The sequence below is a fragment of the Rhinolophus sinicus genome, linkage group LG04 (assembly GCF_036562045.2).
Source record: "Rhinolophus sinicus isolate RSC01 linkage group LG04, ASM3656204v1, whole genome shotgun sequence".
NCBI lineage: Eukaryota > Metazoa > Chordata > Mammalia > Chiroptera > Rhinolophidae > Rhinolophus > Rhinolophus sinicus.
In genome coordinates this window covers 5,179,160-5,206,810 of record NC_133754.1, presented here as the reverse complement: position 1 = coordinate 5,206,810, position 27,651 = coordinate 5,179,160, and the positions used below count along the sequence as shown (strand labels likewise).

At 48.8% G+C, this 27,651-nt stretch overlaps 1 protein-coding gene across 1 annotated transcript in view; it reads right to left on the bottom strand.

Annotated features, from left to right (window-relative positions):
- The window catches only part of SIAH3 (siah E3 ubiquitin protein ligase family member 3), a 59,501-nt gene extending 35,386 nt beyond the window's left edge, over positions 1-24,115 (bottom strand). The window contains exon 1 of the mRNA XM_019756993.2: positions 23,756-24,115. Within this exon, the coding sequence (XP_019612552.2) occupies positions 23,756-23,890 (135 nt within the window). The 5' untranslated portion in view covers positions 23,891-24,115. The remainder of the gene's footprint in view (positions 1-23,755) is intronic.
- Between the last annotated feature and the right edge of the window lie 3,536 nt (positions 24,116-27,651).

Sequence of the window (27,651 nt, the reverse complement as noted above, 5' to 3'; positions counted from 1 at the left end):
AAGTGGGAAAGCACCAGATTGAATTTTAGCTGTTTCCAAAAGAACTAAAACGAGTTCTTAAACGCTTGCAGTTTCTGGGCAAGCGTTATGTTGTGGCTCTGTGGCCCTCTTAGTCACATCATCACCTAGATGTGGCCCCAGGAAGTCCCTGTTCTCCTAGACTGGGTTGATAACCAATGAAGTGGGGCTGAAAGGCAGTGAAAGGGGGATTTGCTGCTCAGCAAACTGGGTAGGGAGAGAGAACAAGAACAAATGTTCACTGAAACACCTGGGGGTTCTTTTTCCCGAGCCAGATTGATTCCTGGTTCTTATCTTTCGGCACCACCCTCCCTGAAGCCCAGCGAGGGCCTGGGGAAGAGCTGGCAGTGATTTATGGGGCCACCAGCAGCGGTTACAGGGAATGCATCACACCTGTGCGCTCCGAGCTCGGACGACATGCCTCTGCCTTACAAAGCTGGTTTTAAAGCTGCCTCCGTGGCCTCCAGCCCCCACCTTAGAAATTACCTCTGGAAGTTCTATTTCCTTGATTAAAGAACAGATGAGGACCGGAGGTCACATGGTCTCCCATGAAAGTCTACGCTTAGTCACCCTAGAGAGAGGCCAACACCAGGGCCTCTTGTAAAAGCCCTCTAGACAGACAGACCGTCCTGAGGTTTAACGGGGCCCTTCTACTGCAGAGTAAAGCTGTTAGCTCTTATCTGAACCTTTGTAGAAGGCGGGCACCCCGTTCCATCACAGTGCGGGGTCTACTTGCATAGTCATGTAATCACAAGTCATATTTCCACGATGCTTCCGAATGGTGGTCTCTCAGCTTTAACTGTACATTTTAAATTGCCTGGGGAGCTTTTACTGCTGGGCCCCACCCCCAGCGTGCCGACATCACCTGTGTATGGTGCCCTCTCCCCCCTACCCTTCCCCCACCTCGGAGTCCTGTGATAGCTCCCCCAGGAGATTCTAATATGCAGCCAGCACTGAGAACCCCTGTGTCCCCAAGAGTTTCAAAGCACTTTCTGCACTATTTCAGCTGAACCGCTAGAGGCAAGGTGAGCCTGCCCCAGTTTCCCAGGCAAGTCTTTTTATAGCCCCGACTTCAGAAACCTTAAGTCTCATTCTACCCCTGGAGTTTTTCCAATTTCCTTTTCTTTCATGGAACCTACAATTGATATGCCTTCCAGCTTTAAAATTCTCCAATTATCTGAATGTACCCTCTGGGCACTAGAGAGCTCGGTCTGTTCCGTGATTCCCCAAGCACTGGAAACATTTTGGCCCCAAACCTTCACTCTCTAAAGACACTAGGAAGTCTTTCCAACTTCCCTCCATCTAAGGAGGAGACCAAAAGACCCAACTGCCTTCAGGGCAAGCGTGTGAAAGTCTTCCTCTGGCGGAAAGGCCCCACCTTATGGAGAGTGGGGCTGATTTCTATTCAAAGGACGGTGTCTGTCCCTTGGAAGGCCTGGGCTGCGACCTGTGACCTCAGGCAAATTGCTTATTGGGTCTGCACCTCAGTTTTCTCCTCTGTCATATCAATGGGACAGTGTTTTTACGGCTCACATAACAAACCCTACAAAGTGCAAAGACACGCTTTCTTCCACTTTTACTCAGGGACAATTTTTACATTCCGTTTTACAAACTAGGCACATTTGACTGAAAGAGGTTTAAGTGACTTGCTCAAAATCGCACAAATAGAAACCGGCAGGACTTGGTTTGGAAGTCAGTTTGTATTAGTTCCCCACCCTTTATTTGTTTCACTATCGCACAGTAAGTTCCCGAAAAGTGTCAATAATAGCCTCCGCCTCAAAGGGTTTTAGTAGCATTGAATGTGGTAGGCTGGGCGGCAGGCTGTCAGCAAAGCATTGCTACTGGTACAAATCATAACAGAATAACGATCAGATTCCCACCATTTTCTTCCTTCTCTCTCCCATCTCTATAAGCTGGAAGGTCTGGGCCTGCTCTGATCTAATGAAAGCACGATCTCTGGGGCTGGGGTCCAGGTTTTGGCTTTTTTTTTTTTCTTGTTTGAAAGCTTCCTAGATGCATCTAGCACGCAGGCAGACTTGGGAACCACTGGCAGAAAACGTATCATGTGCTAAATTTCTCTGGCCCTCCAGAATGCGTCACATTGAGCCGGGCACATAAAGAACATGGTGTGATATAAAACCAGGGTACTGGAATTGGAAGATCCAGCCTTACTATGTATGTATGTATGTATGTATGTATGTATGTATGTATGTATGTATGTATTTAAGTTTAGTTACATTTTTGCAATAATAGATGAAGCTGGAAAACCCAGCTTTCAATCCAGCTCTACCACCTATTAGGGGAAGGGACTCATTCTGTCTGCACCTGAAATTCCTCATTTATTAAAAAACAAACCCAGGGTAACAGGCTGTTTTCTGCTGTCTGCAGAGCTGGGCTGAGAAGTGAGTCAGAGGCCTAACGTGTGCTCACGTGTTCACATTCGTTGAGTGCCGCATGTTAGGCAAGGTAAGGTGGTATGACGGTATGAGAAGTGCTTAATAAATATTTATTGGTGTTCACACGAGCTAACCTCCCCATCTTTTCTTCACCCTTAAATATGAAGCCGGAGGAGATAAATAAGAAATATAATTGCACCTCACACTTCAGGACTCCCCAGGCATCTCACATTAATAGGTCTCTTCAGCTGTCCTCTGAGTGCTAATAATTCCAGAGCGTTTGATGCTAGCACTTTCTCCCTGCAATGAATTGACCCCAGCTAAGAGCCCGGCTCCTTCCCAAATCTCATTACAATCAGCCTGATGGCAGACAGCCTTTAGAATGTAACAACATTGGAGCTTTTAAATCATTATCCTGACTCTGGGAGCATCACATTAGTAAATGGGGCTGAAGATGAGAAAGGAAAGGCAGGGAAGGGAGAGCAGTCTCCATGCCAGAGCTAACCCGCCACACGCCTCACCGTACGTAACCCACGGGATAATTTCGCCGAAGCCCGCAGCCCAGCTCCCGGCCGGCCAAGTGGCAGGATGTGTTTGGCATCACCTCACCCCTCACCCCACAGTGGAGGGTGGGGAGACATCTGCATTGACCCTTTCACACCTTTGCAAACTAGTGCCTAGATTACCCACTTTTCCCAGCTCACCATCCCGCCAAGGTAAAGGTCGTCAGTCTTTAAGACACATCTTGGTGAGCAAGAAGGGACTTAGGAGGCATTACTTTCTGTCGCTGCAAATGAGTTCCCCTCTTGCTGCTTTCCTGAGCTTCTGAGCTTCCTCATCACCTGTTCATTTGTTCCACAGATGTCAGTGCACACCTGTCATAGGTAAGGTACCAGGGAGGCCCTGCGGAGCATCCAAAGATGAAAGCCCAGCTACCCTTCTACTTTCTGCTTATCTCCCAGATGACTGTTTCCTACCACCAGCCCCCTCCACGGTGTGGGTTCTTGTCACGTCTCTTCTGGATATCGCGATGCGTCCAATGGGTCGGCTGTGGCCTGCAGTGTCCCCACCCCAGTGGTCCTCACTGCCAACGCCCTGAGATACCTCTCCCCACTCACTGGGAGTTCCCAGGGAGTTCCCAAGGGCCCAGGGCAGAGACCCTTCTCAAGACCCTTTCTGCCTATGTGGACCTTCCCTTGTCTGTGTCACACCTGCTCCAGTCCCACACTCAGCCACTAGGACTTTGTCACCTTCCTGCTTTGTCCACAGGAGGCCCCTTCTCTGGCTCCGTTCTTGCTACCTGGACTCATCCTCTAAGACCTCGCTTTCCTTCAGAGGCTCCCACACGTGGGACAAAGCCCAGAACCCATCACTCAGGGGTCCCTGCTTTCCTGCCTCTGGCCCTCAACACTCTAGATCAGTTGCTTTGTCTCCTGGTGTCTCCTTAGCTTCTGCCCTGGAGGCCATTCCCCTGAGCCTTGCAGGGCGGGTTCCAGAAACGTTCTTTGCATTTAGATTCTAACTCATGTGCCACTTCTTTAGAGAAGGCTTTCCTGGATGACCCAGTCCTCAGATGCTTGTTTTAATTCTCTGTAAAGAACTGACCATTACTTGATATATTTATAGTTTTTTTCTTCCTCCCTAGACTAGATTATAAACCCCATGAGATCAGGGACCAGTTTATCTTATTCACTAATACATCCCCGGAGCCTAGGACACTGCTTGGTATACAGTAGGTGCTAAATAAATACTTGAATGGGTGGGCGAGTGTGGATGGATGAATTGATAGCCTTCTCTGAAAGCGCTCCTTGACTCTCCAAGCTGTTATGACAGGCACACTATGCTTTCTCTTATCCCTCTGCTCAGGTTTGTGTTGTAGCCTTTATTACACATTAATGGATTGTAGCATAACCACAGCTCCTAACTCAGTTGACGTCATTAAATACATTTTCAAATCGAACATGGATTTGCCGTCTGGGAGTTTGCAGTCCCACAGGAGAGGTAGGGCACGCTCAGAAAGACCTAACCCCTCTATGTCAGTGTAAGTACAGTCCTCCCTTGGCATCCACTGGGGATTGGTTCCAGGACTCCCTGTGGGTACCAAAATCTGAGGGTACTCAAGTCCCGAGCACACCCTCCATATCTGTGGGTACCGAGTCTGTGGATTCAACCAACTTATTTCCCATCCGTGGTTGTTTGAATCCTCAGAGGTGAAACCCAGGGACATGGCGGGCTGCCTGTGCCCCAAAGGGAAGAGATGAAGTGACATGGAGCTGCAGGCTATGGGCTGCAGAGGAGGCCAGCTCCCCACACTCCTGGGGTAATAGGCAGGTACCCCCAGATTGATACCCAAGCTAACCGGGACTGGGGTGTTTCCCTGCCCTTCTTGGCAATTCTGGGTGGCTGTGTGGCCCAGCTCCGGTCAGTAAACCTTAAGGGCCACCCTTTGGAGGCGGGGATTCTGAGACAGCTGCTGCTTTCCCTTTCGGGCACAGCGTCACCCCTTCCCTTTCTCTTTGTCTTGAATGCAGTGAAGATGGTTAGAGCTGCCTAACCATGAGGTGACACCTGACAGGAAGGGAGAATCCCAGAGAGGCCAAGACCAACACTTTGAGAACCTGAACTAATGCTAAGAAAACATCTACTCTTAGACTTGTTTGTGAGAAAAACAAACCTTATTTGTCCAAGCCACTGATGCTCGATTGTTCTGTTCTTTCCACCCAATCTTACTCCTCACGGATAGAGAACAATGCAGACAGGTCCCATCCAGGCCTGGAGCTGGTCCAGAAGGCCACAGAATTCTCAGAGGAACTGGGAAAGTGACAGATAGCACAGAACAGAACCAAGAAGTGGCAGCTTGCTCCCAGGACAGACTCCTAAGTGCCACAAGCTTCAGGAGACCCCTGAGCTCCTGGCTCTGTCTGGCTATGGTTACAAAGCATTGGCGTAGTAGTCATGTATGTGACGATAGGAAACCAAAGTGACATGCCCTTCCGGTTCACCGTCACCTGTATCAGTGAAGCTCTTCATTTTCTCAGTCGTTCCAACCAAGGTTAGTCTCTTCCTCCTTCCTCCTTCCATAATTCTTCGTAGCTCCTCCACTCAAGGCTGGCTTCATGGGCCTCCAACCTGAGCAGCTACACACGGTCCCAGGCTTAGAGGTCCCCATACTTGATTTGATGCCCCGCTGTCACTGCCATGCTAATGTTTTAGCACAGGGCCCGATAGTTTTACTTTGCACTGTGCCCTACAAATTATGGAGCCAGTTCTGGTTCCACTTACAAACTCTGTGACGTTGGGCCAGGTCTTAGCTTCCCTGAACCTCAGTTTCCTCACTTGTAAAGTAAGAATAAAATAACTGCTTTGCCAGGTTGCTGAGAGGACTTGCTGAGATACAGACAAAGCAGCCCTCGTGCCTGGCGTCCGGGAGTGCTCTGTTCAGGTCTCTGTCCTGCCCTTCTCTTCTGGAGTATTTGTCCCAGCCTGACTTGTACTGTGGTCAGCTGGACACACTTCCAAAGCTGTGGAGGAGGTTCTCACTCCCGATGCCTCTCTAGGGGGTTGCCAGGGTTGCTCTCTGAGGGCTGAGAGCTCCCCCATTTCCTCTCACTGGGCCTGGGATGGCCCCTTGTCCTTGGAGGGCATCAGGTAAAGGTTAGAATGTATGAATGCTACTCTCGAAGCTTCTATGACTCTGCGTCAAAGCCCACTTCTCCTTTTCAAGTTGAATTTAGAGAACAGCGTAATTTAACAGAAGTATAATCAGGAAGGCACAATCAATATTTTGTGAGACTCAAAAACTGCTCTCCCAGCTCACTTAACAGAAGAAGGGTCAGAATGTCCTCGCCAGCCCTGCTGAGCATCCGTGTGGTGTGAGGTCAGAGCCAGGGTTTTACCAGACAGAGTCACAGGCAGACAGGACCTGGCTTCTTTCAGGGCCCAAGGTGAAGTCCACCCCGGGAGCAACAAACGTCCTTCGCAATAAGCCAGTTTCAACAGGGCGCTCCAGTCCCCTCGGACTGAATTCCAGGGCGATTGTGGGGCCTGATGGTGAAGGGTAACCCGTCCGCCACGCAGAAAAGTGGACACCGAGACCGAGTGTGGTTTCAAAGAAGTCAGGCCGCGACGTCAGGTGGTATTGACAGAGCAGTCAGAAGGCAGGAGAGTTTTGGACAGAGCTAACTCATTTTGTTGCATTTAGAAAAACTGTACTTTCAAAAAAATCTATACATTTCAAAGTTTTGTAAACAATAATGTAAATGGAGCCACTTAAAATGGGGCCAGAGCTGCCATCCTACAGGAACTGCCTGGCACGTCTGATGCCTCCAACCTTGGAATGTTCAAACAGGACAAAGTAACCTTCAGACCGGGCCCAAGCCACCTTGTTTCCCAAAGAACTGTTTGCAAAGATAACAAGAAAGCAGTTATTATGACTACCGGACTGCAAATTAAAAAGTGTTTAGAATGAACATCACTGTGTTATGTTATCTGCACCAATAGAAACACCTTCCTGCTGTGGATGTAACTGTTCTCCTTCCCTTTCTCATAAATTCCCTTTGCCTGTGTTTCCTAATTGGAGCACTATTTGGGCTTCTACCGGAATGAATGATGTCCAGATAGCTATCTCTTCTTACTAATGTCAAAGAAAGTCTTGGTTGCCTCTCTCTGTGAGAGGCCTTTTCATGTTTAGGTTAGCAGTTTCAAGCATTTTAATAAGCAACAGCTAATTGAATAGTACTTGATGTGGCCCATAGGACAAAGGACCGCCACTGACTGGGCCCCGGCTCCTCCCCTTTTCCCCGTCGCTATGGGTCAAATGTTCATCGCACCCACCAAGCGTTCAGTAAATCGAGCTTTACGAGGATAAGTACCTTGCTCAAGGGCACAGAGCTGGCAAGCCCAAGCTGACGGACTCCAAAAACCACTTGTGTGTAAAGTGCTTTAATCTCAAGTGTGCAGCTTGGTGAATTTTAACAGGTGCATAACCCAGGAACCGCTGCTCACATCATGCTACTTCCAGCATCCTGGAAGCTTCTCGCATGTCCCTTTCTGGTCAGTCCCCCTGCACCCCCTTCTCCAGGTATCCCCTCTTCTGACATCTATCTCCATCAGTTAGTTTGAGGCAAAATTATCTTGCTCGTTTCCCTTTCTGCATTTCTGTCTCCAGAGAAGACCAAGGGGTGCTTGTCTCTCCAGGGTCTGCTCATAAATCGTGTATCGTCCCGAACTAGAGTAGCAATTGTCTTGAATTTTTATAGGCTTTTGTGTTCAGAACACAAGAACCATCTGCCACGATCTGCCTCTTCTGGAGGGGAGGACTTCCTTTCTGTCTGGCTGAGGTGCAGGCCATCCCCTAATGTGAGGGAGACCCAGGGCAAAGGTCAAGTAGAGGCCCGCAGACTATTTGTCTAGTGTTTCAGAGTTACACACCAAGCCAACAGACTGCTAAGCAAAGCACATTTTTCCTTCCTATCTTGATACACAAACATCTTCATAATATGTTAGAAGCCCAGTCTTGAATTTAGACAGCTCAGAGTTCTGGAACACGGAGTGGAGAAAGTCAGCTATGGCTCCAGGCTGGGCAGCCCACCTGCTTCTCTTCCTGTCTCTGGCTCCATCCACTACCTGACGTATGGATATGGCCACCCCAGCCTGTCCATCTAAGTTCTGTCCACAGTCAACACAAAAATGAAACCGGACTCCCTGCCAGGCCTAAGGGCACGCATGCTGGGGGCAGTTGCATCCTCGGGTGGGCAGGTGTGCAGAAGACAAGCTCCCGATACCCAGAGAGGGCCTGGAAGGGAGGTGCAAGCTGCAGGTAGCAACACTTACTTGGGGCTGCAGATTCCTCCCCCCACGGGGTGGGGCACACCTGGAGGAGGACCAGGGGGGACCTGCAGAGCTTGGGGCTTAGGATCCCCTCTTGTCTGGTCTGAGGGTGGCGCCCCAGAATCCAGAATCCAGGTCACCTGTCTCAATCAAGAGACAATTCTCCTCATCCTCAAATTCACTTCATCCAGCACATATCGATTTCCCGAGGGCCTGCTATGGGCAATGGCGCTAAAATGGAGGATCAAACAGACACTGTGCCTGTTTTCACAGTGGTTATGTCTCCTGGGGTGGGGCTCATTCGACTATCCCACCACCGGTTCCGCTTTGAAGAGAAGGAGTGTGGATCTTTGAGAGCATATAACCAGGAACCAGGCCTCGTCTGGGGCGTCTGAAAAGGCTTACGCTGGGTGGGCGAAGGAGCATTGCAAAGGTCCAGTGGTGGGCGGGAGCCAGGGGAACAGTCTGAACCAGTTTCAGGTGGTTGGGGAGAGAGAGAGAGAGAGAGAGAGAGAGAGAGAGAGAGAGAGAGAGAGAGATGGAGTGAAGCCACCGGGCAAGCAAGGTCCCTGTCGCATATGCCCACATTTGTTCGGGGACTTTGCCTTCACTTAGAAAACTGAAGTTTTTCCTTTTTTTTCAATATATTGTAAAATACATATAAATAAAATTTACTATTTTTAGCATCTTTAAGCGTACAATTCAGTGGCATTAAGTACATTCCCAATGTTGTACAACCACCACCCCTATCTATTTTGAGAAATTTTTTTATCACCTCAAACAGAAACTGCCATTAAGCAATTACTCCCCATTTTCCTTTCCCCTTAGCCCCTGGTGACCTCTAAATAGTTTTTGTCTCTCTGAGCTTGCCTTTTTGAGATCTTTCACATAAGTGGAATACACAATATTTGTCCTTTTTGTGTCTGGCTTAGTTCACTTAGCATCATATTTTCAAGGTTCAGCCGTGTTGTAGCGTGTATCAGACTTGCATTCCTTTTTATGGCTGAGTAATAGTCCACTGTATGTACAGACTACATTTTGCTTCTCCGTCCATCTGTTGATAGACATTTGGGTTGTTTCCACCTTTTGTTTTTTGGGAATAATGCTGCTACGAACATTGGTATTCAAATACCTGTTTGAGCCCATTTCCAAATCTTTGTGGTACCTACTCAGAAGTGGAATTGCTGGTCCTATGGCAACGCTACATTAAATTTTTTGAGGAAACTCCGTGCTGTTTTTCCCAGCAGGGGCACCATTTTATATCCTCACCAACAGTGCACAAGTTCTCCGATTTCTCCACTCCCTCGGCCAACACTGTGACAGTCCATTGACTTTGTATCCTAAGAGTGTCAGGTGTAAATCCATTCTCAGAACCTATACTGACCACTCAGGTCTGGGAGGCAAGCTGGGGAGTCCTCCTTTCTGGGGGGACTTCGAGGAGTGTGCCTTCCAGGTAGTTGAAAGAATTCAGGGGGATTGAGTTCAGCATCCTCATTACTCAACATCAGTTAGAAAGCAGGGGCCGAGATGGGAGGCAACTGGATAAGAATTGGAAAACTGGTGCAGTATGTGGGACCTCTCCCCGGAGGTACCTGTTATGTAGGTGTCTTTTGAGGGTTCTTAAAATCTCTCCATTCTAGTGCCACTCTCCATAGAAGGCCCTTGATAACTAAATAGATGCTCAATAAGTGGACACATGAACGAATGGGTTACCCCATCTTCTTTCCCCCCTCGACCACTACCCATAGTGCATTCCGCACTCTGAAGACCTGGCAATGGTTCTACTCCCTCTGGGGCCCTCTCAGCAAACCATCCTGTATCCTTTTTGATACTGAACCACTGCCTGCCACGACAGTTATTCTGCAGGGTGCTCATAGCACTGCAAGAAATGAGAAAGAAAAAAAAAAAAAAAAAAAAAGGTAGGTGGCCTTGAGTCCTTTTTAGAATAAGGCAGGGCTGAGAAAAAAAAAGGAATGAGAAATAATACTTCCCACCCACACTGACTTTGGGAGCGCTTTGTCAGATATTGTCTCCTTTGATCCTCACAATAAGCCATTGAGGCTGGCGGGTAAGTGCTGCTACCCGTCTGGTTAGCAGGAGGGGACAGATTCAGACAGGGGAGGTGATGTGCTCCCAGCAACCTGTCCCCCACCCCTGTCTTCCTGCGGCAGACCTGCTTGGGGGCTCTCAGGGCAGCTCAGCCAGGTCTTCAATTATCAATCAGAAGTTTCCCGAGGCATCTGCACAGACTTTTAGGCTAGTCTCCTGAAAAGCTGTTCTTGCAAAATGCTTTCTTATTTTTCACCCAATCAGTACTAAGCTTAAAACTGAAACAAAACAAAACAAAACAAAACAAAACAAAACAAAACAAAACAAAACAAAACCCCTTCCATTCTCTTTTTTCTGCACCAGCCAGCCTGGTAAAGCCTATTTCATTCCCGAAATTCAAATTGGAAACTGCCTTCTGTTCTCATTAGTTTGGGTTGTAGCAGTCATTATATTCTAAACAATTAATCCCCGAATGCCAGTTTCTTACTAGAATTACCCTGGACTCCACAACTGGTTTTCTTAGCAGCAAGGCTGGAGCAATTATTCCTGGTTTTTGTAACTTAACATGCTGTGCTTGGCACTTTACAATGTTTTCATCATCATTGAGTTATCAACATTTATCTCTATCAGGGGAAAGAAAAGGCTGTCTGATTGTGACGGCTCGGCAATCACACAGACCTGTTTAGGACATCCACGGGCTCCCTGGGGCTTCCTCCCTCTGCTTGGATCAAAGGAAGGAGACCCCCGGCCCCAAGCCCTCCCTGTTCTATTTGGGAAACAGTGGAAAACCCAGGGGAAGAGGAGGGAGGTAGAGGGCTCTGAGGCCACAGGGCCCCCGGGGAGCTCAGGGCCCATGGCTGACACGCCTTGTGCCATCCTCATGGGGGGCGTCTTCTGGGGTTCTCTGCTCAGGGTCTGTAGGAAACAAAACCTCCCTTCCGAAGCTGGGCCAACTGGGGTGAGCCCTAGGAATCTGGTGGGGTCTGTGGGGCCCCCTTTCCTTCCAGCATGGAAGGTAGAGCTGTTCTGGGTGGGGGACTCTGGGACAGGCAGCAGCTCAACCCACCCTGGACTGGAGTGGCCTCCTTCCCTTCTTGTGCATTTGCCCCAACTTAGGCCTTTGGACAGGAGGCAGAAGAGGAGGCACAGGAGAGGCTCTGGGCCAGGCTCCTGAGTTCACCCACCATCCTGGCTCCAGCTCTCACTGCTGTGTGGCTGTGAGCACATTGCTCACCCTCTCTGTGCCTCATGTCTCATCTGCGAAGTAGTGGTAATAATCACTCTATTTCACAGGGGCATTTTGAGGACTAAGTGAATTAATATTTGTAATTAGAATGGTGTATCTGGCACATAGTAAGTGCTTTCTAAGTGTGTGTTTAAAAACAAATAAACAGGAACTTTTGTCTAATAACTAACGGGGCTTTGTAATGTTCTTCTGTCCCCTTTAGGTCTGAGAGCCCACAAGACAGACTATAATGACAGATGGAGAAAGACTGATCCCTCCATCACCTAAGCCACAAAGCCCCCTGATTCATTTGAATGCTCCAGCAAAGCAATTCCAAACCCATCGGTTGTTTTTTCTGTTTGTTTGTTTTTTTTGCACCATTGTGGGAGTGACTCTTCCCCAGGCTCTCAAAAAAATAGAACTTAAAATATTTCTTGACAGCACGTGGAGAACTAATTTTCAGATGACCAACTCCTAACCAGTTGAAGGTAGAACAGCTATGACACAGTACGTGAAATCCCGGAGTTACTAGATTCCTCATTCTCCTTCTGCATCACCGTCAGGACCTGTGGGCTAAGTGTGCCTTCCTCACATCTGGTAATGATAACGACGACAGCAGCAGCAGCAATAATAATAGCTATCACCACTTAGAATTTACTCTGTGTTAAGCACTATTCCAAGCACTTTACTATATTAACTCATTTCGTCCTCATGACAACCCTAGGAGGGAGGCACTATTATTATCCCCACTTTACAGATGGGAGAACTGAGGCATAATAATGCTAAGTCTAACACTTACTATCACACTACGCTTTCTTGTATCCCTGACCCCAACCGTAAGCCCAGGTCCAGTCAAAGCTCAGAAAACCAACAGTTTTCAGGCAGGCGGGATCTGGGGGCTTGGGGCCAAGTCGCACTGCGTGTCTAGCTCTGGCCTTGTAACCTCACTGTGCTCCTCACACAGGGCTTCTAGCTTGGGGCAGCTTCGGACACAGGCTCTGTCTCTTTCCGTGTTCTTGAGCCTCTGTCTTGATAACACGCTCAGTTCTCCCACTTTCTTGCCTTGTTCTCACAGTCCTGAGCCTTCTGGTCACTAATTAGACTCACATTTACTAAGCACCTACTATGTGCCAGTCATGGATTATAGGCCTGGGGACACAGAGCCCTTGGGGGACTCACCGTCCAACAGAGACACAGATGTGCCAATGCCTGCGAAGAGAAAGAGTCTGAGGGATCAGTGAGGCAGAATGAGCAGGGCCTGATTCTCCCCGGGGGAGAGGTTATCAGGGAAGGCTTCAGAGGGGGCAACGTGGGCTGCTTTCTGCTGCCTCCCTTCCCATAGGCCAACCAGTTGCCTGGAATTCTTGCTGGTGGTCACTCTGCAGACACCACATCCTGCCTTCCTGGATGCATCCATGCGATCTCAGAGAGTAGAGGGCAATGCATTGGTCATCCTTATTTTCTGATGGGGAGTGGGAAATGTGCAGACACTTGCTGTCCCAGAATGGCAGGTCCTGGCACCGCAGACTGCTCAGCCACTCTGCTGTGGGGAAGCGCCACATGTGTCTGGTGTCGTGCCCTGGCCTCCATAACGGCGGCCCTGTATTCCCGACTTTGTGTAATGAAAACACCTGTGGAATTTCACCTTTCTACTAAATTTCTGTCACGCGTGACAAATGGGTTAGGCCCAGACAATTAATCCACTAGCATTCTCCATTTCACTTCCACTTTATTTACCTGGTCACTCTACCATTTGGTGTAAATTGCCTCAAACCCCTTTTGAAAAGCATGTGGATAAGACCACTGGTAGAGACCCACTACTGCACACCAAGGTCACCTCAGAGAGAGGCACAGAGTGAGGGTCACCCTGTCACCTGACAGCTGGAGAAACCAAGGTTAAGCGACTTGTTCAAACCCCCCCAGGAGGGAGCCAGACTGTGGTAAAAGCTTGGCCTCTTGGTTCTGAGGAAACTTCCTCGGCCAAGAATTTTCAAGGAGGGGGTGGGAAAGTGCCTGGGAGCACTCCTTTCTGCCTCTAATTTCTCTCAGATTCTTGGACAGCCTTGGGTATCTGGCACTTGCTTCAGTAAGCACGCTGAGAAGGGTCCAACTGGCATTTATTTAATTACCATAAACAGATGTATTGCTTTGGCTTCCATGAGGCAGCTACTTAAGTGCTTATCAGCCCGCCCGCTTGTGGGGAGGCCGGCCAGGGCAGGGGAGTGGCAGAGGGTCCCTCTGCCAGCACTGCCTGTTGGCCTTTATGTGACCCCCCCTCACCCCAGCAGCAGGGGCTGTGATGAGCAGGTGTCACGGGGGACGGCATGATGGTGATGGCACATCACCCATGTCTGACGCACTTTCCTCACAGAATTCCCTGAATTCTTTCCACTTCAGTGTCCCTCTGCGACTTTTCCCAGATGTCAGGGCTGCTGCATGAGGTGACTCTGGGCTTTACTTTGGTGACTTCCCTCCACAGCTCCTGGCTGAGTGTCTTGACGCTCTCTGAGGCAGTATAAACCCTGACCCGAATTTCTCCAGCTTGCACACTGGACACGGACCTCACAAGCATCGTTCCACTTTCCTGCGATAAGCTCACCGCTCGCCTTGCTGCCTCCCTCACTCAGGACTTCCCACAGCAGCTTTGGAAAGAGACGATGTTTGAAGAGCATTAGAGGAAGGGCGTACTAGAAACCAAGGTAGAGGCTGAGTAAAATTAGGTAGAAAATGGTCATTAAAATTTTGTTCCTCTTTGCCTTAAGAAAAGTAAATTTGGTAATGAAGTATGGCTGCTAATGAGAAGGGAAATTTCAAAGGCCTGCGATCCCTCAGTGGACAGGTGTGGCATGGTAAGAGCCACAGTTCTCATAAAGGACATTTTTGCTTAAGTAGGAAATGATTTCTTTCTTTTCTTCTTTCCTCAGAGAAAAGGCAGCCTGTCTGATGCTATCCCAATGCTTAGAGAGCGTCTGCATTTCTGAGGAAACTTCCTGGGCCAAGTGTTTCCAAGCTGCCATTGTCACTGAGAAGTCAGGTACTGATAAGACGATCCTACGTTCCCGATTTGGGGGTCACCGTTTCAGGTGTTCTGTCCACCTGTCAAACCCTGTAACCTATTTTTAAAAACATGGCTATAGAGCACAAGTTTCCTTTCCTGCAGGATCATTTTGAGTTGGGGATTTCAGTCAAGTTGTTGCAAAGGTTTCCCTCAAGTATTTTATGCAAAGTGTAATTTTTATGGAGCCTGAATGTGGATGGTTGGGCTCTTTGCAGAAGCTTCCAGACAACCAATTCTGTGATCAAGAGGCAGAGACAGCTTAACAGAGAGGTTAAGGCACCCGCTAAACTCTACCACTCATAGGACGCACCTTGCATGACGGACTTAATCTCTGTGTGCCTCAGCTTCCTCCTGTGTGATGTGGGCCTAAACTGACGGCATGGTTCTGGGGACTTAAAAGAAAAAGGGCAATTAACTCATGTCAGTCACTTAGCACAGCACTTGGCACTTAGTAAATGCTCAATGAACATTAGCTGTTAGAAAAGCACATACACATACTAGTCCTCACTGGTTTCCCCAAAACAGAGCCTGAGATAAGGCCTTGGGTGCAGGAGTTTATTTGGGAGGCAATTCCGGAAGCAGGAGGAAGGGAACAAAGTCCCTGCTGTAAACTACAGGCGTGTATCCACGGGCGGCACAGGGAAGCCTGGGGCATGGCTCCCAGGGCCGTCCACCAGCAGTGGGGCTTCTGGTGTGTGTTTGATGTACACACCCGGGTGAATGACAGGATCCCAGGTCAATATTTTTGAATGAAATGTCATACAGTCAGTATCAGTCCTATGGCCACGCATTTGGCTCACTTGTTTGTTGTGAAAAAAGACCACTAAGGAATGACCTATCAGGAAGTGCTTAAAAGCACAGGGTTTTAATTTTAAAAGGTTTTGCCACAAAGCGCTGTGTGACATTGAGCAAACTCTTTCACGTTTTTCTGCTTTGATATTCTGTACGAAGGAGAATGACAATAATATACCACTTCCCAGTGAGAATCAAATACACAACATTTAACACTGTTCCTGGACATAGCATGCCTTCGATAACTGGTCGTCATGCTGTGGTTGTTTATTATTATTATCCTTATTATTACATGCATAACTGAGATAGTGGAAAACTATTTTCTGAGGGTTTCAGGACGTGTAGTCAGCTAAGCTTAGTATAAGCCACAATGTACCCTGTTTACAGAAAGGGAGCCTGAGGTTCCGAGTGGCTACTTGCCTCAGACTTCCTGACATGTCCTTGTCAAGGTCTCAGGAGTCAGATCTGAGGGGCCGTGGCATTTGGCTACAAAACTGGGCAGATGGTTAGACTTGCTGGCCAGCCTTTTGGAAAATGTGTTATTGATCTGGGTTTGGTTCCATCTCTGTGGGGCTTTCCTGATGCCAAGTTAAGCCCGTCTTCCTTCTCCAAACATGGTCTGCAATGGCCTTTCTCCTCCATGGAGGACACTCTCTGGTTTTGTCCTGGGGGCCTGGCTCTGCCCTGTCCACAAGCCACTGTCTCCTGGCCAGAGTTCCTAGTGCCGTGGCTAGAGACAGCCCTGCAGCACACATCTCCTAATCATGGATTCATGATTAAAAATACATTAAAGGACCAAGAAATGATTAAGAGATCCAGCATCATGCAAGGAAAGCTGACATTTCCCCTTAGACCACAATTCTAAATTATCCATGAGGACCCTGTTCTTTAGCTAAAAACATCAGGCTGGTTTCAAATCTGTTTTCTGATGGCTCTTTCATCCTGGGCCCATGGTCAAGATGAAAATGTAGTGTTTTGTAGCAGAACATGGTCCATCCTACTATCTGAAAGTCTGGGGCTGTGGCTTTGTGGCTTTGATGCCTTCACGTGGAGCCTCATCCCTGTCCTCGCTATATACCATTAACCCCCTCAAAATACGTCCCCTCCCTTCAAACACACTTATCCCATCGTTCTTGCCACTTTCTGAAGCAGTTCTGGAAGTCCTCTTTCATGTCTTTAGTTGCACTGCCGTGGCTGCCTCGATGTCCTGAATCATTTTGACTCTGGGGAAAAGCCAGAAGTTGCACGGTACCAGGTCTGGAGAATAAGGTGGGTGAGGCCACACCGTAATGTTTTTATTTGATAGAAATTGCCGTATACCAGACGTGATATGTGACACAGAGCGTTGTCATGATGGAGGGTGAGTTACGGCACATTTTAAAACACAATTTCTCTGAACCGTAGCTCACACCCGACTGACTGCACCAAGCAAGTTGAAACTTGTCACACATTGTGACTAAGGTTCGACCTGCCACTTCCTGTATTGAAGATCCTGCCTTTCCGTTGGATGGCACTTGGCAGCAGCATTCACTGTATTTTATGATCGCAACGGAAAGGCTTCAGGAGAAGAGGACTGATCTGCTGGACTCCTGGCTGTAAGAACGACGGGGGACCCAACTCTTCAGCCCCTGTCCCAACATGGAAACGCTGTCTTCCCAAGGCCCTGACTCTCTCCCACTGGACTTCTGGGCTCAGAACCCCAGCAGGGGTCAGTGCTGTCTTTGAAATTAAGCATCAAGGACAAAGCTGACTTCTATTTAAGGCAAGAAATTGTTCTATTCCAAATTCTCTTCTTGGCCAAGGGCAATCTACATACCAAGGACCAGCCAGCACAGAGGCTTGCAGAGAGGGAGGAGAGGCAGGGAAAGATGGCCAGGTGGGGTTGCTTTCATCGTAACGACGGTGTTGACAGTAAGTGCTGTGATTCCTGACTCTCTCCTCGGTGGCAGACAGTGTCCTCTGTGAGCTCGAGAAACCCTCACAGCCACCACGGAAACGGCATTATTTTCTCCTTTTTATAGTTCAGGCCAAGTCATTTGTTCAAAGTCGCACATGGGCAAGTGACACAGCCTGGATTGGAATTCAGGGCTGTCTCTCCCAGAGCCGGGGTTTTCCTTACACCCTCTGCTTCTCTCCATGTTGATCAGGTGGGTTTATAAAATATGCACCAAGGGCAAAATGTGAAGCTCCATCCATGCTTTTGACTCTGTATCTTATTATCATTTGATTTTTAAGATACGATGTGCACGCATCCACCTGAATTGTATTATTTTTAAAAGAATTTGAAAAAGGAAAGGAACGATTTAAGGGGATGATTGATGATGGAGAGGGGTCTAATTTGTTATGGAAATATGGGTCTGGTGAAGGGGAGACGGTAGGCTGTGGGGTACAGTCCCTGGGGTCATATTGCTGGCCCAGGGCAGAGTGGTGGGGTGTCGGAAGGGTGTCGCTGTGATTTTCTGCTCTCACAGCATGTACCCACAAAGGACCACAGTTTGGGATAATTTGAAGGCAGTGTAGGTATGGAGGTCTGTCATTAGGACACCTAAGTTCTGGTTCTAATTCTGTCAGGAAATATGTTGACTTTGCAAAAGTCCTGCATGGGTTCAATGTTGGCCCCCCCAAAACATATGTTCACATCCTAATGCCTGGAACCTGTGAGAATTACCTCCTGTGGGAAAAGGGGGGCTATTCTACGACTAAAGTTGTGCTTCCATTCAGGCTTTTGAGAGGAGACGTTTGTCTTGGATTATCTGGGTAGGCCCTAAATGCAATCACATCTATTCTTATAAGATAGACACACAGAGGAGAGGACACACAGAGAAGGGAGGACGGCCATGTGACCACAGAGGCAGGAATTGGTGTGACACGGCCACAAGTCAGGGAACACCAGAAGCTGGCTGATGCAAGGAATAGACCGTCCCCAGGAGCCTCAGAGAGAGCGTGGCCCTGCGGACACCTTGACTCTGGGTTTCTAGCTTACTGGACTGGGGAGAACATATTTCTCTGGTTTTAAGCTGCCCAGTTTGTGGTCATTTGTTACCGCAGCCTGAGGAAACATAACAAGTCACCTCCCCTCTCTGGCCTCAGTTTCCTCGACTGTCAAATAACCTTCCAGTTCTGACACTCTCCCCATCATTCCTGTCGCAGGCCTCCGTGGGAGGGCACGTTTCCTTTCTCCAGGTTGACCCCTTCCACACAACATTTAATGTCTAAACAGGTCAACTTTTCCCTTTGGGGAACAGAGCTGGTTGAGTCAAGATGACTTTGCTGAGGGTAAAATACCTTCACAGACAGTTAATTTTTTTTCTTACTGTTAATTGCTAGAAAAATTCTGCCTTACCCCAGGGAAGCCATCCAAATCACTCTGACCTCTCTGTGCCTTTCAAAGTCAGCTCTTGGTACCTGTTTTCTAATTTCTTCCAAACAACCTCTGCAGCTTGAGGGACCGTGGTGAAAGGAGTTCCATAAGATTTGCTTTGGGGCTGCTGGCTAAACGTGGTTCAGAGGCAATCAGCTCGCCTCATCTCAGAGCCAGCCCCACCCCCACCCCCACCCCCACCCCCACCCCACCCCCACTCTGCAACTCCATCACTAGTCCGCAGTTCACCAAATGACTGCTCCTCAGGGCTCAGGGCGTCCAGTTATGTGACTCGGGAGCCTCATTTGCAATCACCATGAACCAGAAAAGCCCCATGACTGCTCTGTGCCCACAGAGTGGAGTGTCATACAATATTCACAGAAACCAAAGGGTTGGAAGAGGGGGCGGAGGAAAGCATGGAGAATAAAGCTCCTAGCGTGAGCCACACGCGCTCCGGCCCCTCCCTTTCTTATCCTTTCCAGCCCCTGGAAGCTGCTAATGAGCTGTGAAGAGGCTCAAGGCCAGGAAGCAGAAAGAAGACGGTGACATTTCCAGAGGACCGGGGGTGGGCCCCTCGAGGTGGCTGTGTCAATAAGAACTGCGTAACCCACACGCTCGCCATTAAACGGTCTTGTTGGAGCCTTTGACTGCTTTACTGTAGAAATTCAGACTGAACACTCCAAAAGCCACCACTAAATCTCTACAAACAATGCTAAGGTCTTTAGCTGTCACTGGGCTGCCTGCTGGGCTGTGTCAGGAAGAGTTAGTGAAAGCCCCAGGATGCATGAGCTGCCAAAGATGGTCCCATCACTGGTAGGGGCAGGGGTGCGGTTTGGCTTTGCCACACTTCTCCCCTCGGCTCCCTCCTTTGATGAGGCCCAGCCTCCTCCAAGCACCCCCACCCATCCCTCTCATCACTTAGCACACTCCATCCACACAGGTGGTCTTAGAATGAAAGGCACCTGGATGCTTCAAGTAATGGTACTAAAATGTCCTAATCTTAGATTTGGAACCGATCAAGCACTGAAAGCCATGGTCCCATATGCCACTCCCACCACTGTGTGCGTGTGTGTAAACCGAAGGTGAACTGGTTACCATAGAGAAGAGCTCTGGGAAGCCTGGGTAGAGGCATGAAGAGCCTCCCAGGAAAGGTGGGGAGGTTGCTCCGTCAGGCCTGGATGCTGGGGAGGGCACTGTGGGTCTCAGCAATGATGCTGGCACTGGCAAGGGCCTTGCAGAAGTTTGCCAGAAGCGCTTTGCTGGTCTTCTTTCAGAAAGTGGTTTATCAAGGGCTGTGGGTAAGAGGAGGAAGTTACCCAGCCAGCCTTAGCTCAGCTACTGTCTGCTTGGGAAGCTCTGAGGACTGACCCAGAGGGGCTCTGGCTGCCACTACAGACCCTTTCCTGAAGAGGCCTGGGTCCAAGGACTGGCAGAAGAAGGGAGGGCGGCCCAGGGCAGGGCATTATAGAAACGGCTAGTGTGGAGCTGGGAGACAGGCTTCTTGGGTTTGGAAACAAGCAGAGGAGAGGAGGGGAAGGGAGGGCTGAATCCAGACCAGTAGCCCTCCTCACCGCGCCTCGCCTCGCCTCACCTCAGTTAACCTCACCAGGCCAGCCTGATGCCCCCAGGCCACCTTTTAGAAACCTCTGTGAGTGAAGAAGCAGAGGGCGGCCAGCCAGGAACACTGGCTCCTTGGTGGTCACTTTCATGGCTTGGGATGGGGTAGTGGGGGCAGCATCTTACAAGGAGTCATCCCCACAGGCAGAGACAGACAGACAGAGGGAAACGGAGTGTCATTTGCACTCCAGAGACGCTCTGCTAGGGAGCCTTCTCTGCCTAGGGCCTGTTTAAAGCAAAGGTCCCTCACATTCCAGGCCATCTACACTAAACAGCCCTTTTAATTAGGGTGGGATTGAGGGGTGTGATGGCTTTAACTGGGGTGTCTGCATTCCTGGGAAGGCTTGTGCATTGAGAAAGAAAGGCATCAGCTTTGCAGGAACCCCAGGTCACTGAGTAATGGCCATAATAAGACTGAGAATGAAGGTGACCTATAGAAGCATAGTAAATACATGATTTTCTCTGCTCAGTCAGTGAATTTTGATTATAACTCAGCACTTGCCTCGGGTCCTAAAATATTGTCAGCATTCTCAGGAAAGCCCAGGAAAGGACAAAGTGCAAAAATGCTCCCACAAGGAAAAAACGCAGGCTGCCCAGCCCTCTTTGTAGTTACACGCCACCCAGAAAATTGAAAGCGAGGTTGCAAGCTCTCTGTCCTTGGTCATCCCTTCGTGTACCAGCTTGTCACACAAAGTGCGGGAAGCACCACAGATCAATAGCTATTCTGGGTTAACACTGCCACAGCGTTTTATTTTTCTTAAGGAAGAATTTTCCCCACGTGGATCACAGCTTATTTTATCCAAGGTATATTTCTGTGGTCTGTCTATGGAAATTAATGCCTAGAAGGAGCACTTTTCTCTTGAGGTTTTACACACTTTTTGGTATAAGTGATGGGAGCAGCAGTGCTCCTACAGGATACTCCTTCAATATCTCTGCAAGCAACTGTTAGCTGCCAGGTTTGAGAAGCAGGTAAAGCTTACCTGAGGGGCCACCTGGACTGTGGGTGGGCACATGGAGCTTACGGGGACCAGGACCTCCATGGAGGCAGCCTCTGAGTCCTGTGTGCCCTGCCACACCCCCTGCTGCATTAGCAGCGTTCAGTTTGCTTTGTTTACCTGTGGTGATGCTCATCCGAGCAAAATCTCTTAAGCGTGTTGTGTTTTTTTTTTAATGGGAAATGAAAAGCCAAATGAGAATGCATTTGAAAAAGTGAGCCATGGAAAATAGCCTCCCCAAAGATATGTCACCTATTTTTATGTTACTGCTTATGTGGTTTCTAAGTTGGCCAAAGGCTTTAAGTGACAACTTTTGAAGGTCCTAATGGACCCCTACGCATTATGTGCAATAGCATAATGTTTTTTTGGAGGAGAGTGTTATAAAGCACGTCCACTTCCAGTATCTCTTTTCAGCCTCACAGAGCCATGGAGGAGGCAGGATACGTATTCATAGGTTCATTTTGAAGGTGGGGAAGGAAAGGCTCAGAGAGGTCGAGTCTTTTGAGGTCACACAGCTGGTCAGACATGATCCAGGGCCTCCAGCCCTGACTCTGGCCCCTGGGTCCCAGCAGCAGGACTACTGGTCGGTGCCCAGGCATACAGCACTGAAATATGCTCGCAGATGCGTTTCCCCGCACTCCACACCAAGACCTTAGCACCCCCTCTTTCTCCATCATCATCAGCTGCAGCCAATGAACCATCTAAATTCAAACTCGGGAAATGCTAAATCGCATAAACAATTTTTAAATGCATTGAAATGCAAAACAGGAGTAAACAAAACTTCTTGCCATAGGGAACTAACTAATGTGAAGTGACAAAATAATGGGAGTTTGAATGTGGTCTCAAAAGTGGCCATGAAATGAAATTCAGAATCATTTTTTAATATGTACACCATACACTTGCTTTGCCAAGGATGACGGGTGGTGAATTCTCATTTATAAAACTAAGCCATGAATGAAAAAAGAAATAGCAAGAGGAGGGGACAGAGACCACAGAGAGAGAGAGACACTGAGAGAGAGACAGCGACTGCCTGAGATAGTATTAGTCACAGCCTGGGCACCGCGGCTCCAGGTGGGTGCACAGAGCACTTCCACAGCGTCCATCCAGCACTGGCCTTGGCACATGGCCCCAGGGGCTCCAGGCAGCTGCCCCTGCTGGGGACTTCCAGGAATTGGGGGGCGAGGGGTGGTTGGAGGCGCTGACCTGCAGTGCTCGGGCTGAGAGAGTCTGACGGTTCATAGGAGTTTATAAAGTGAGGAGCAACAAGCAACACTTCCCGGGCAAGAGCAGCGATGAACATGACAGATCGATCCTGAGAGATTGTTCCAGCACTCTCCCTGCAGACATGCCCTTCCCCCGTCACGCGACTCTGGGTAGAGTGAGGACAGGAAAGCAACTCCCAGTGAGTCAGTCCATCGTGTGTTTTAGTACAAGAGCCATGATGGCTCCGAGTTTCACATTTGGGGAGAGGCCAGCCGCGTCCTCCCCTCCGCGCCCCCACCCCCCACGACTGCACTGCTTTCCCTGCTTCGCCGCCACTCCTTGCCAGCGGCTCTTCGTTGCCCCATCAGTTTTGGCTGGGATGAGACGCGGTGCTCCCGCATCCCATATTTTGGCTGCACTTTTATAGGGCATTGACCTAAAGGCACGAGAGCAGAGGCAGCGGCGCCAGACGCGCAGCCGGCAGGTCGCAGGCCGCAAGGCACCCGCAGCCGCCCGGGGTGATTCAGGCGGCAGCTCGGAGCCGGGTTGATTATTACACAATCGAAGCAAGCAGCCTCCTCCCGGCCTCAGTGCAAGGGGCGCACCTCGCTCCAGAAAGCAAAGAACAGAACTCCTGATGTTCATATTCTCTGTGTCCCCCCCCCCCCCCCCCCCCCCCCGTCTGAGCGCAAGGAAAAACAGTCTGCAGGAAGAACCCCCTTGCCAACTCCCAGGTCCCTGTCTGGGGGGTGCCTGCCCCCATTACTTCCGCAGTACCCAGAGGGGGCTTCCAAAACCCCTGGGCTCTCCTGCCCTTTCCAACACATGAGGCAGATGGCAGTTTGCGGAACTTTTCAAATCCTGCCTCTAGGGCACTTGCCCACAAATATTTGGGAGACAGAGGAGGACGCCCCCCTACTCCCTCCGCCACCTCCACTTCTGACCGCCACCTCCCTCTTAGGCTGACAGCTTGGGAGAAAGAAACTAGACTGTCACTTCAGCTGTTGTTGCCAGTCAGGGGAAAACACACGGTCACGGAGAGCGCCACGCCACCCAGACAGCGACAACGAGCCGAGGCAGCCTCTCCGGGCACCCACGGTCCCGGCGCCCGCGAGCCAGCTTTTGCAGGAGCCCCGCGCGCACGCAGGAGCGCGCGGGAGGAAGGACTGGGACCCGAGCGGCGTGAATGGAAAGCCATGCAGAGCAGCTCACCTTTAGGTTGTGCGTGGGGTTTACGACGCAGACAAGTTGCCCCGCGGCGGAGAAAACGCGTTTAGCCTTGTAGTGCTGAAAGCGCAGGTGAATGAGATCTAACACAGCCCCGAAGCACTGGGTGAAGAAAAGCATCACAACTTTTGGGGGGTCGTTGGCACAGGAAGGCCGCCGAGGCAGCTGCAAGTCCGTGGGCTGTGGACGCAGCGCAGCCTCTGAGCACTCGGCTCCTGCCCGGCTTAGCGCGCCATCATATTCATCATCGAAATAAGACGGTTAGAATCTTGCGGCAGGGAGCAGGCCAATGAAAAGGACAGAAGTGCTATCCTTGAGGTGCAGCGACAGCCAATAACAAATGCCTCCCCGCTGAAACTCCCTGATGAATTGAGCCTGGCGGAGGACGTGTTATTGGACATTACCACCATCGATGAGCACATAGCATTTATCTTGTGATTACAGCCAGCCATACATAATGCTGGGGAGACTGGCTGACAAAATTGATTGCTTAATGTGTCTCCATTTATTAATTGACTTAATTTAACACGAGAGCCTTTCTTAACGCGCTGGCAAAAACGGAAACCGTTTAAACCGCCAAACAGTACAACAGCCCGCTCCAAAGTAGGCAGATGGGTAACGCAGATCGCGGCGCGACTCCGCAGAGCTGCTTGGGAGAAAATCAAACAGTACAAGATTCTTCTGATTCCAGATAAGGACTTGGCAGGAGGAGAAATGTGCCTCTTTCAATCTTGTGCTCTGATGCTCTGCAGTTTGGATTTTAGCCCCCTGATAAATCTTACTCTCTCTCTCCGTGTGTGTGTGTGTGTGTGTGTGTGTGTGTGTGTGTGTATAAAATGAATCCCGGGCAAGGAAAAAAAATAAAAAAAATATGTATGCTCCATACTACTGTAATTACTGGAGCCTGAAAGTATTAAAGCATAAAAAGCCCTGAGTATGCGTCTGAAAATAATGAAATCCCAGATGCATGAATACACACAGAAAAAACCTACACAGAGAGGAAAGTGGCTTGTAAATCCGAGAAATAATTACAGATGCCGAGAGCCTTTGCTTGTCATTCATTTGCATATTGGTGGGCAGCAAATTGCTAATTAACCACTAGATTGTTGGAGACATTAAAATAGAGAGTAAGCACACACATGCCACACCGCAAGCTGGTCTCTGTGAATGCTGGCAGCACCTTTTTGTGCTGGAGCAGGCAGAGGGCACCCCAGTCCTCAGACTGTACCCCCTCCCCCTCCTGAGCAGCCCACCTGCAGTCTTAGGGTTTCTGGGGCGAGTCAGCCTTTGTGAGTAAACCAGGAGCATTGAGTGTGTTGTGTGTCTCTCTTCTTTGGTTGTTTCTCTACTGAGAAGTCTGCCCAGATCCTGGGCATCTGGGTGAGGGTGGGCCTTGTGCATGAATTGTGCCCAGAGTTGTCAGCCCATTGCTCCTTCTGGAACGGCTTTCACTCTGCTCTGGCTGCAGTGCCACACTTGTGATGGATGACACTGTACACACACTTGGGGCACCTATTCTGTGACCTGATCAGGCAATTAAACCAACAACTGATTAAATTAAAAAAACAACAACAAAAAAACGATGAACGGGTTTAACTGAAACCAAGACAAAGCCCAGGTGGTCATTTTCATTTGAATTTAAAGCCAAACAAATGTTTTAAGAGACAAATAAACCAAACTCCAATTAAAATGGAAGCTTTGTACTTGTCAAAATAATTGCACTGGCACAAACCTAGAAGATGACAACACTGGAAGGGATGAGGACCTCATCAGTATGATACTTTTCCAGGACGTGAGTCCCTGCATGGGGTCATTAAACAGTTTGTAAAGAAGGTTGCTAACCCACAACAGCAGAATTTATTTCTAAAGTTTCTATTTTCCAGAACACGGTTTCAGCATTCGGCAGGAAATCATTCAGTGTTCTTTTATTGCCTTACATTTTTATAAAATAAAAGTGAGCATGCAATCCCAGAGATTTCTTAAAAACACGTAATTCCCAAAGGCCCAAACTTCTCCTTTCTCTATTGTTTGTTAGAGTGGAACTATTGTGTTGTTTGTTTCTCCCTTTGTGGAACCTCAGGCCAGGTTCTAGCCTCACTGAGGCTCAGTTCCCACACCTGTCACCTGGGGAAAATAGAAATTGTTCTCTCTCTGAAGATCGTTGTGAAGACAAAGACAACACATCTGGAAGGACCCAACACAGCACCTGATTCAAAGCAGCCTCTCAACACTTGAGTCTACACAGCATGTTTGGTGGAAGGGTGATGATTTGGCAGCATGAGTTTATTTCTGTCCCGTAAAATAGTTTACCCACGGATATCCACGCTACCATTTAGGGACATGCAAACGAGAGGGTGTGGTAAGAGTGAACTTGGCTCCTGCTAAGTTCTTCCGGGTCAGCGCTCCTGATATTACCTACAGCCGGGCTCGGAAGTGAGGGCTGATGGGCTAAGGAGGGCATATCACCTCAGTCATGAGAGCAGTGCCACAGACCTGCTATTATGGTTTCTTTTCCTTGGTCTCAGACTTGACCCCTTGCGCTACCTCTGTAGACCAAAACTGGTCAATGTCACTCTGTTTTAGACGATTAAGTGCCCCCATCTGTTCTCAGAATCAGTCCTCAAAATAATCATCCACTGGGAAATGTCGGGAGCTCACCTGAACAATAGATGTTCATGTTCAATGTCCCCCAAATAGGGTGGCACAAACTGTCATTCAGGTAGAGATGTAGAGCTGTGACCACCTCTTACCACTAAGTTGTCCCCTGCACAGTAGCCACACCAATCCCTTTAGGCTCCATGACGATGCCTGGGCTCCCCTTTGCCGCCCTGACAACCAGACTTACATTTTATCTAGATTAGAAAGTCTCTGTGATTAGTAATCAGACATCTGGATTCAAACCCTCTATGGCTACTTACTGTTACTTTGGGCAAGTGAATTTCACTGACACTTAGTTGTGTTGCCTGTAAAATGAAGCTAAAAGCTTGCTTGAAAAATAGCTGAAAGACTGAATCACATAATACAGGTTAAATGACCAACCCAATGTCTACTTTTCATAACTTTAATGAGAAGCTATTAACATTATTATTGTCTCCTCATCAAAAATACCGTTGTCCCAGTCAATCCAAAGTGCTGGTGAGGATGAGGAACAACCCAAATTCTCACACACTGTGGGACCCACTTCGGAAAACTGTCTGGGCGTATCTACTAAAGCTCAACACACACACCCTATGAGCCAGAAAGTCCACTCCACGGACCCAACGGAGATGTGAGCATGTGCTCACCAAGGGGCCTGTCCTAGGATTTGCATCACAACACATTCCTAACATAGTCTCAAGCAACTATATTCACTATAGTTAAACACTGGAAACCACCTGAGTCTCTAGCAACAATAAAATGGATAAATTACATTAGCTTTTCCTCCTTTTGTTAAATACTACGTAAACATGAACAAGAATGAACTAGTGCTACACGCAACAATGTAATAACATGGATGCATCTCACAGACATAATTTTGAGGTAGAAAACCAGACAGAAAAGAGTTCATCTTACGTGATTCCATTTATGTGAATGAAGTTCAAGAACATAGAAAAGGTAAGCCATGGTGTAGGAGAGCAGGAGAGTGGTAACCTTGGCAAGGGCTGATGGCTGACTGGGACATACGTTTTGGAAGGCTAGGTATATTCTATGTTTTTTGACCTGTGCTCTAGTTTCATGACGGTTGTAGGTTGAATTGTTTCCCTAAAAATAGGTATGTTGAAGCCCTAACCTCCAGTTCCTCCGAATGTGATCTTACTTGGAAATAGGGTCAGTACAGAGGTGATCACATTAAAATGAGATCATTCGTGTGAAATAGTCATAGCTAATGTGACGAGTGTTCT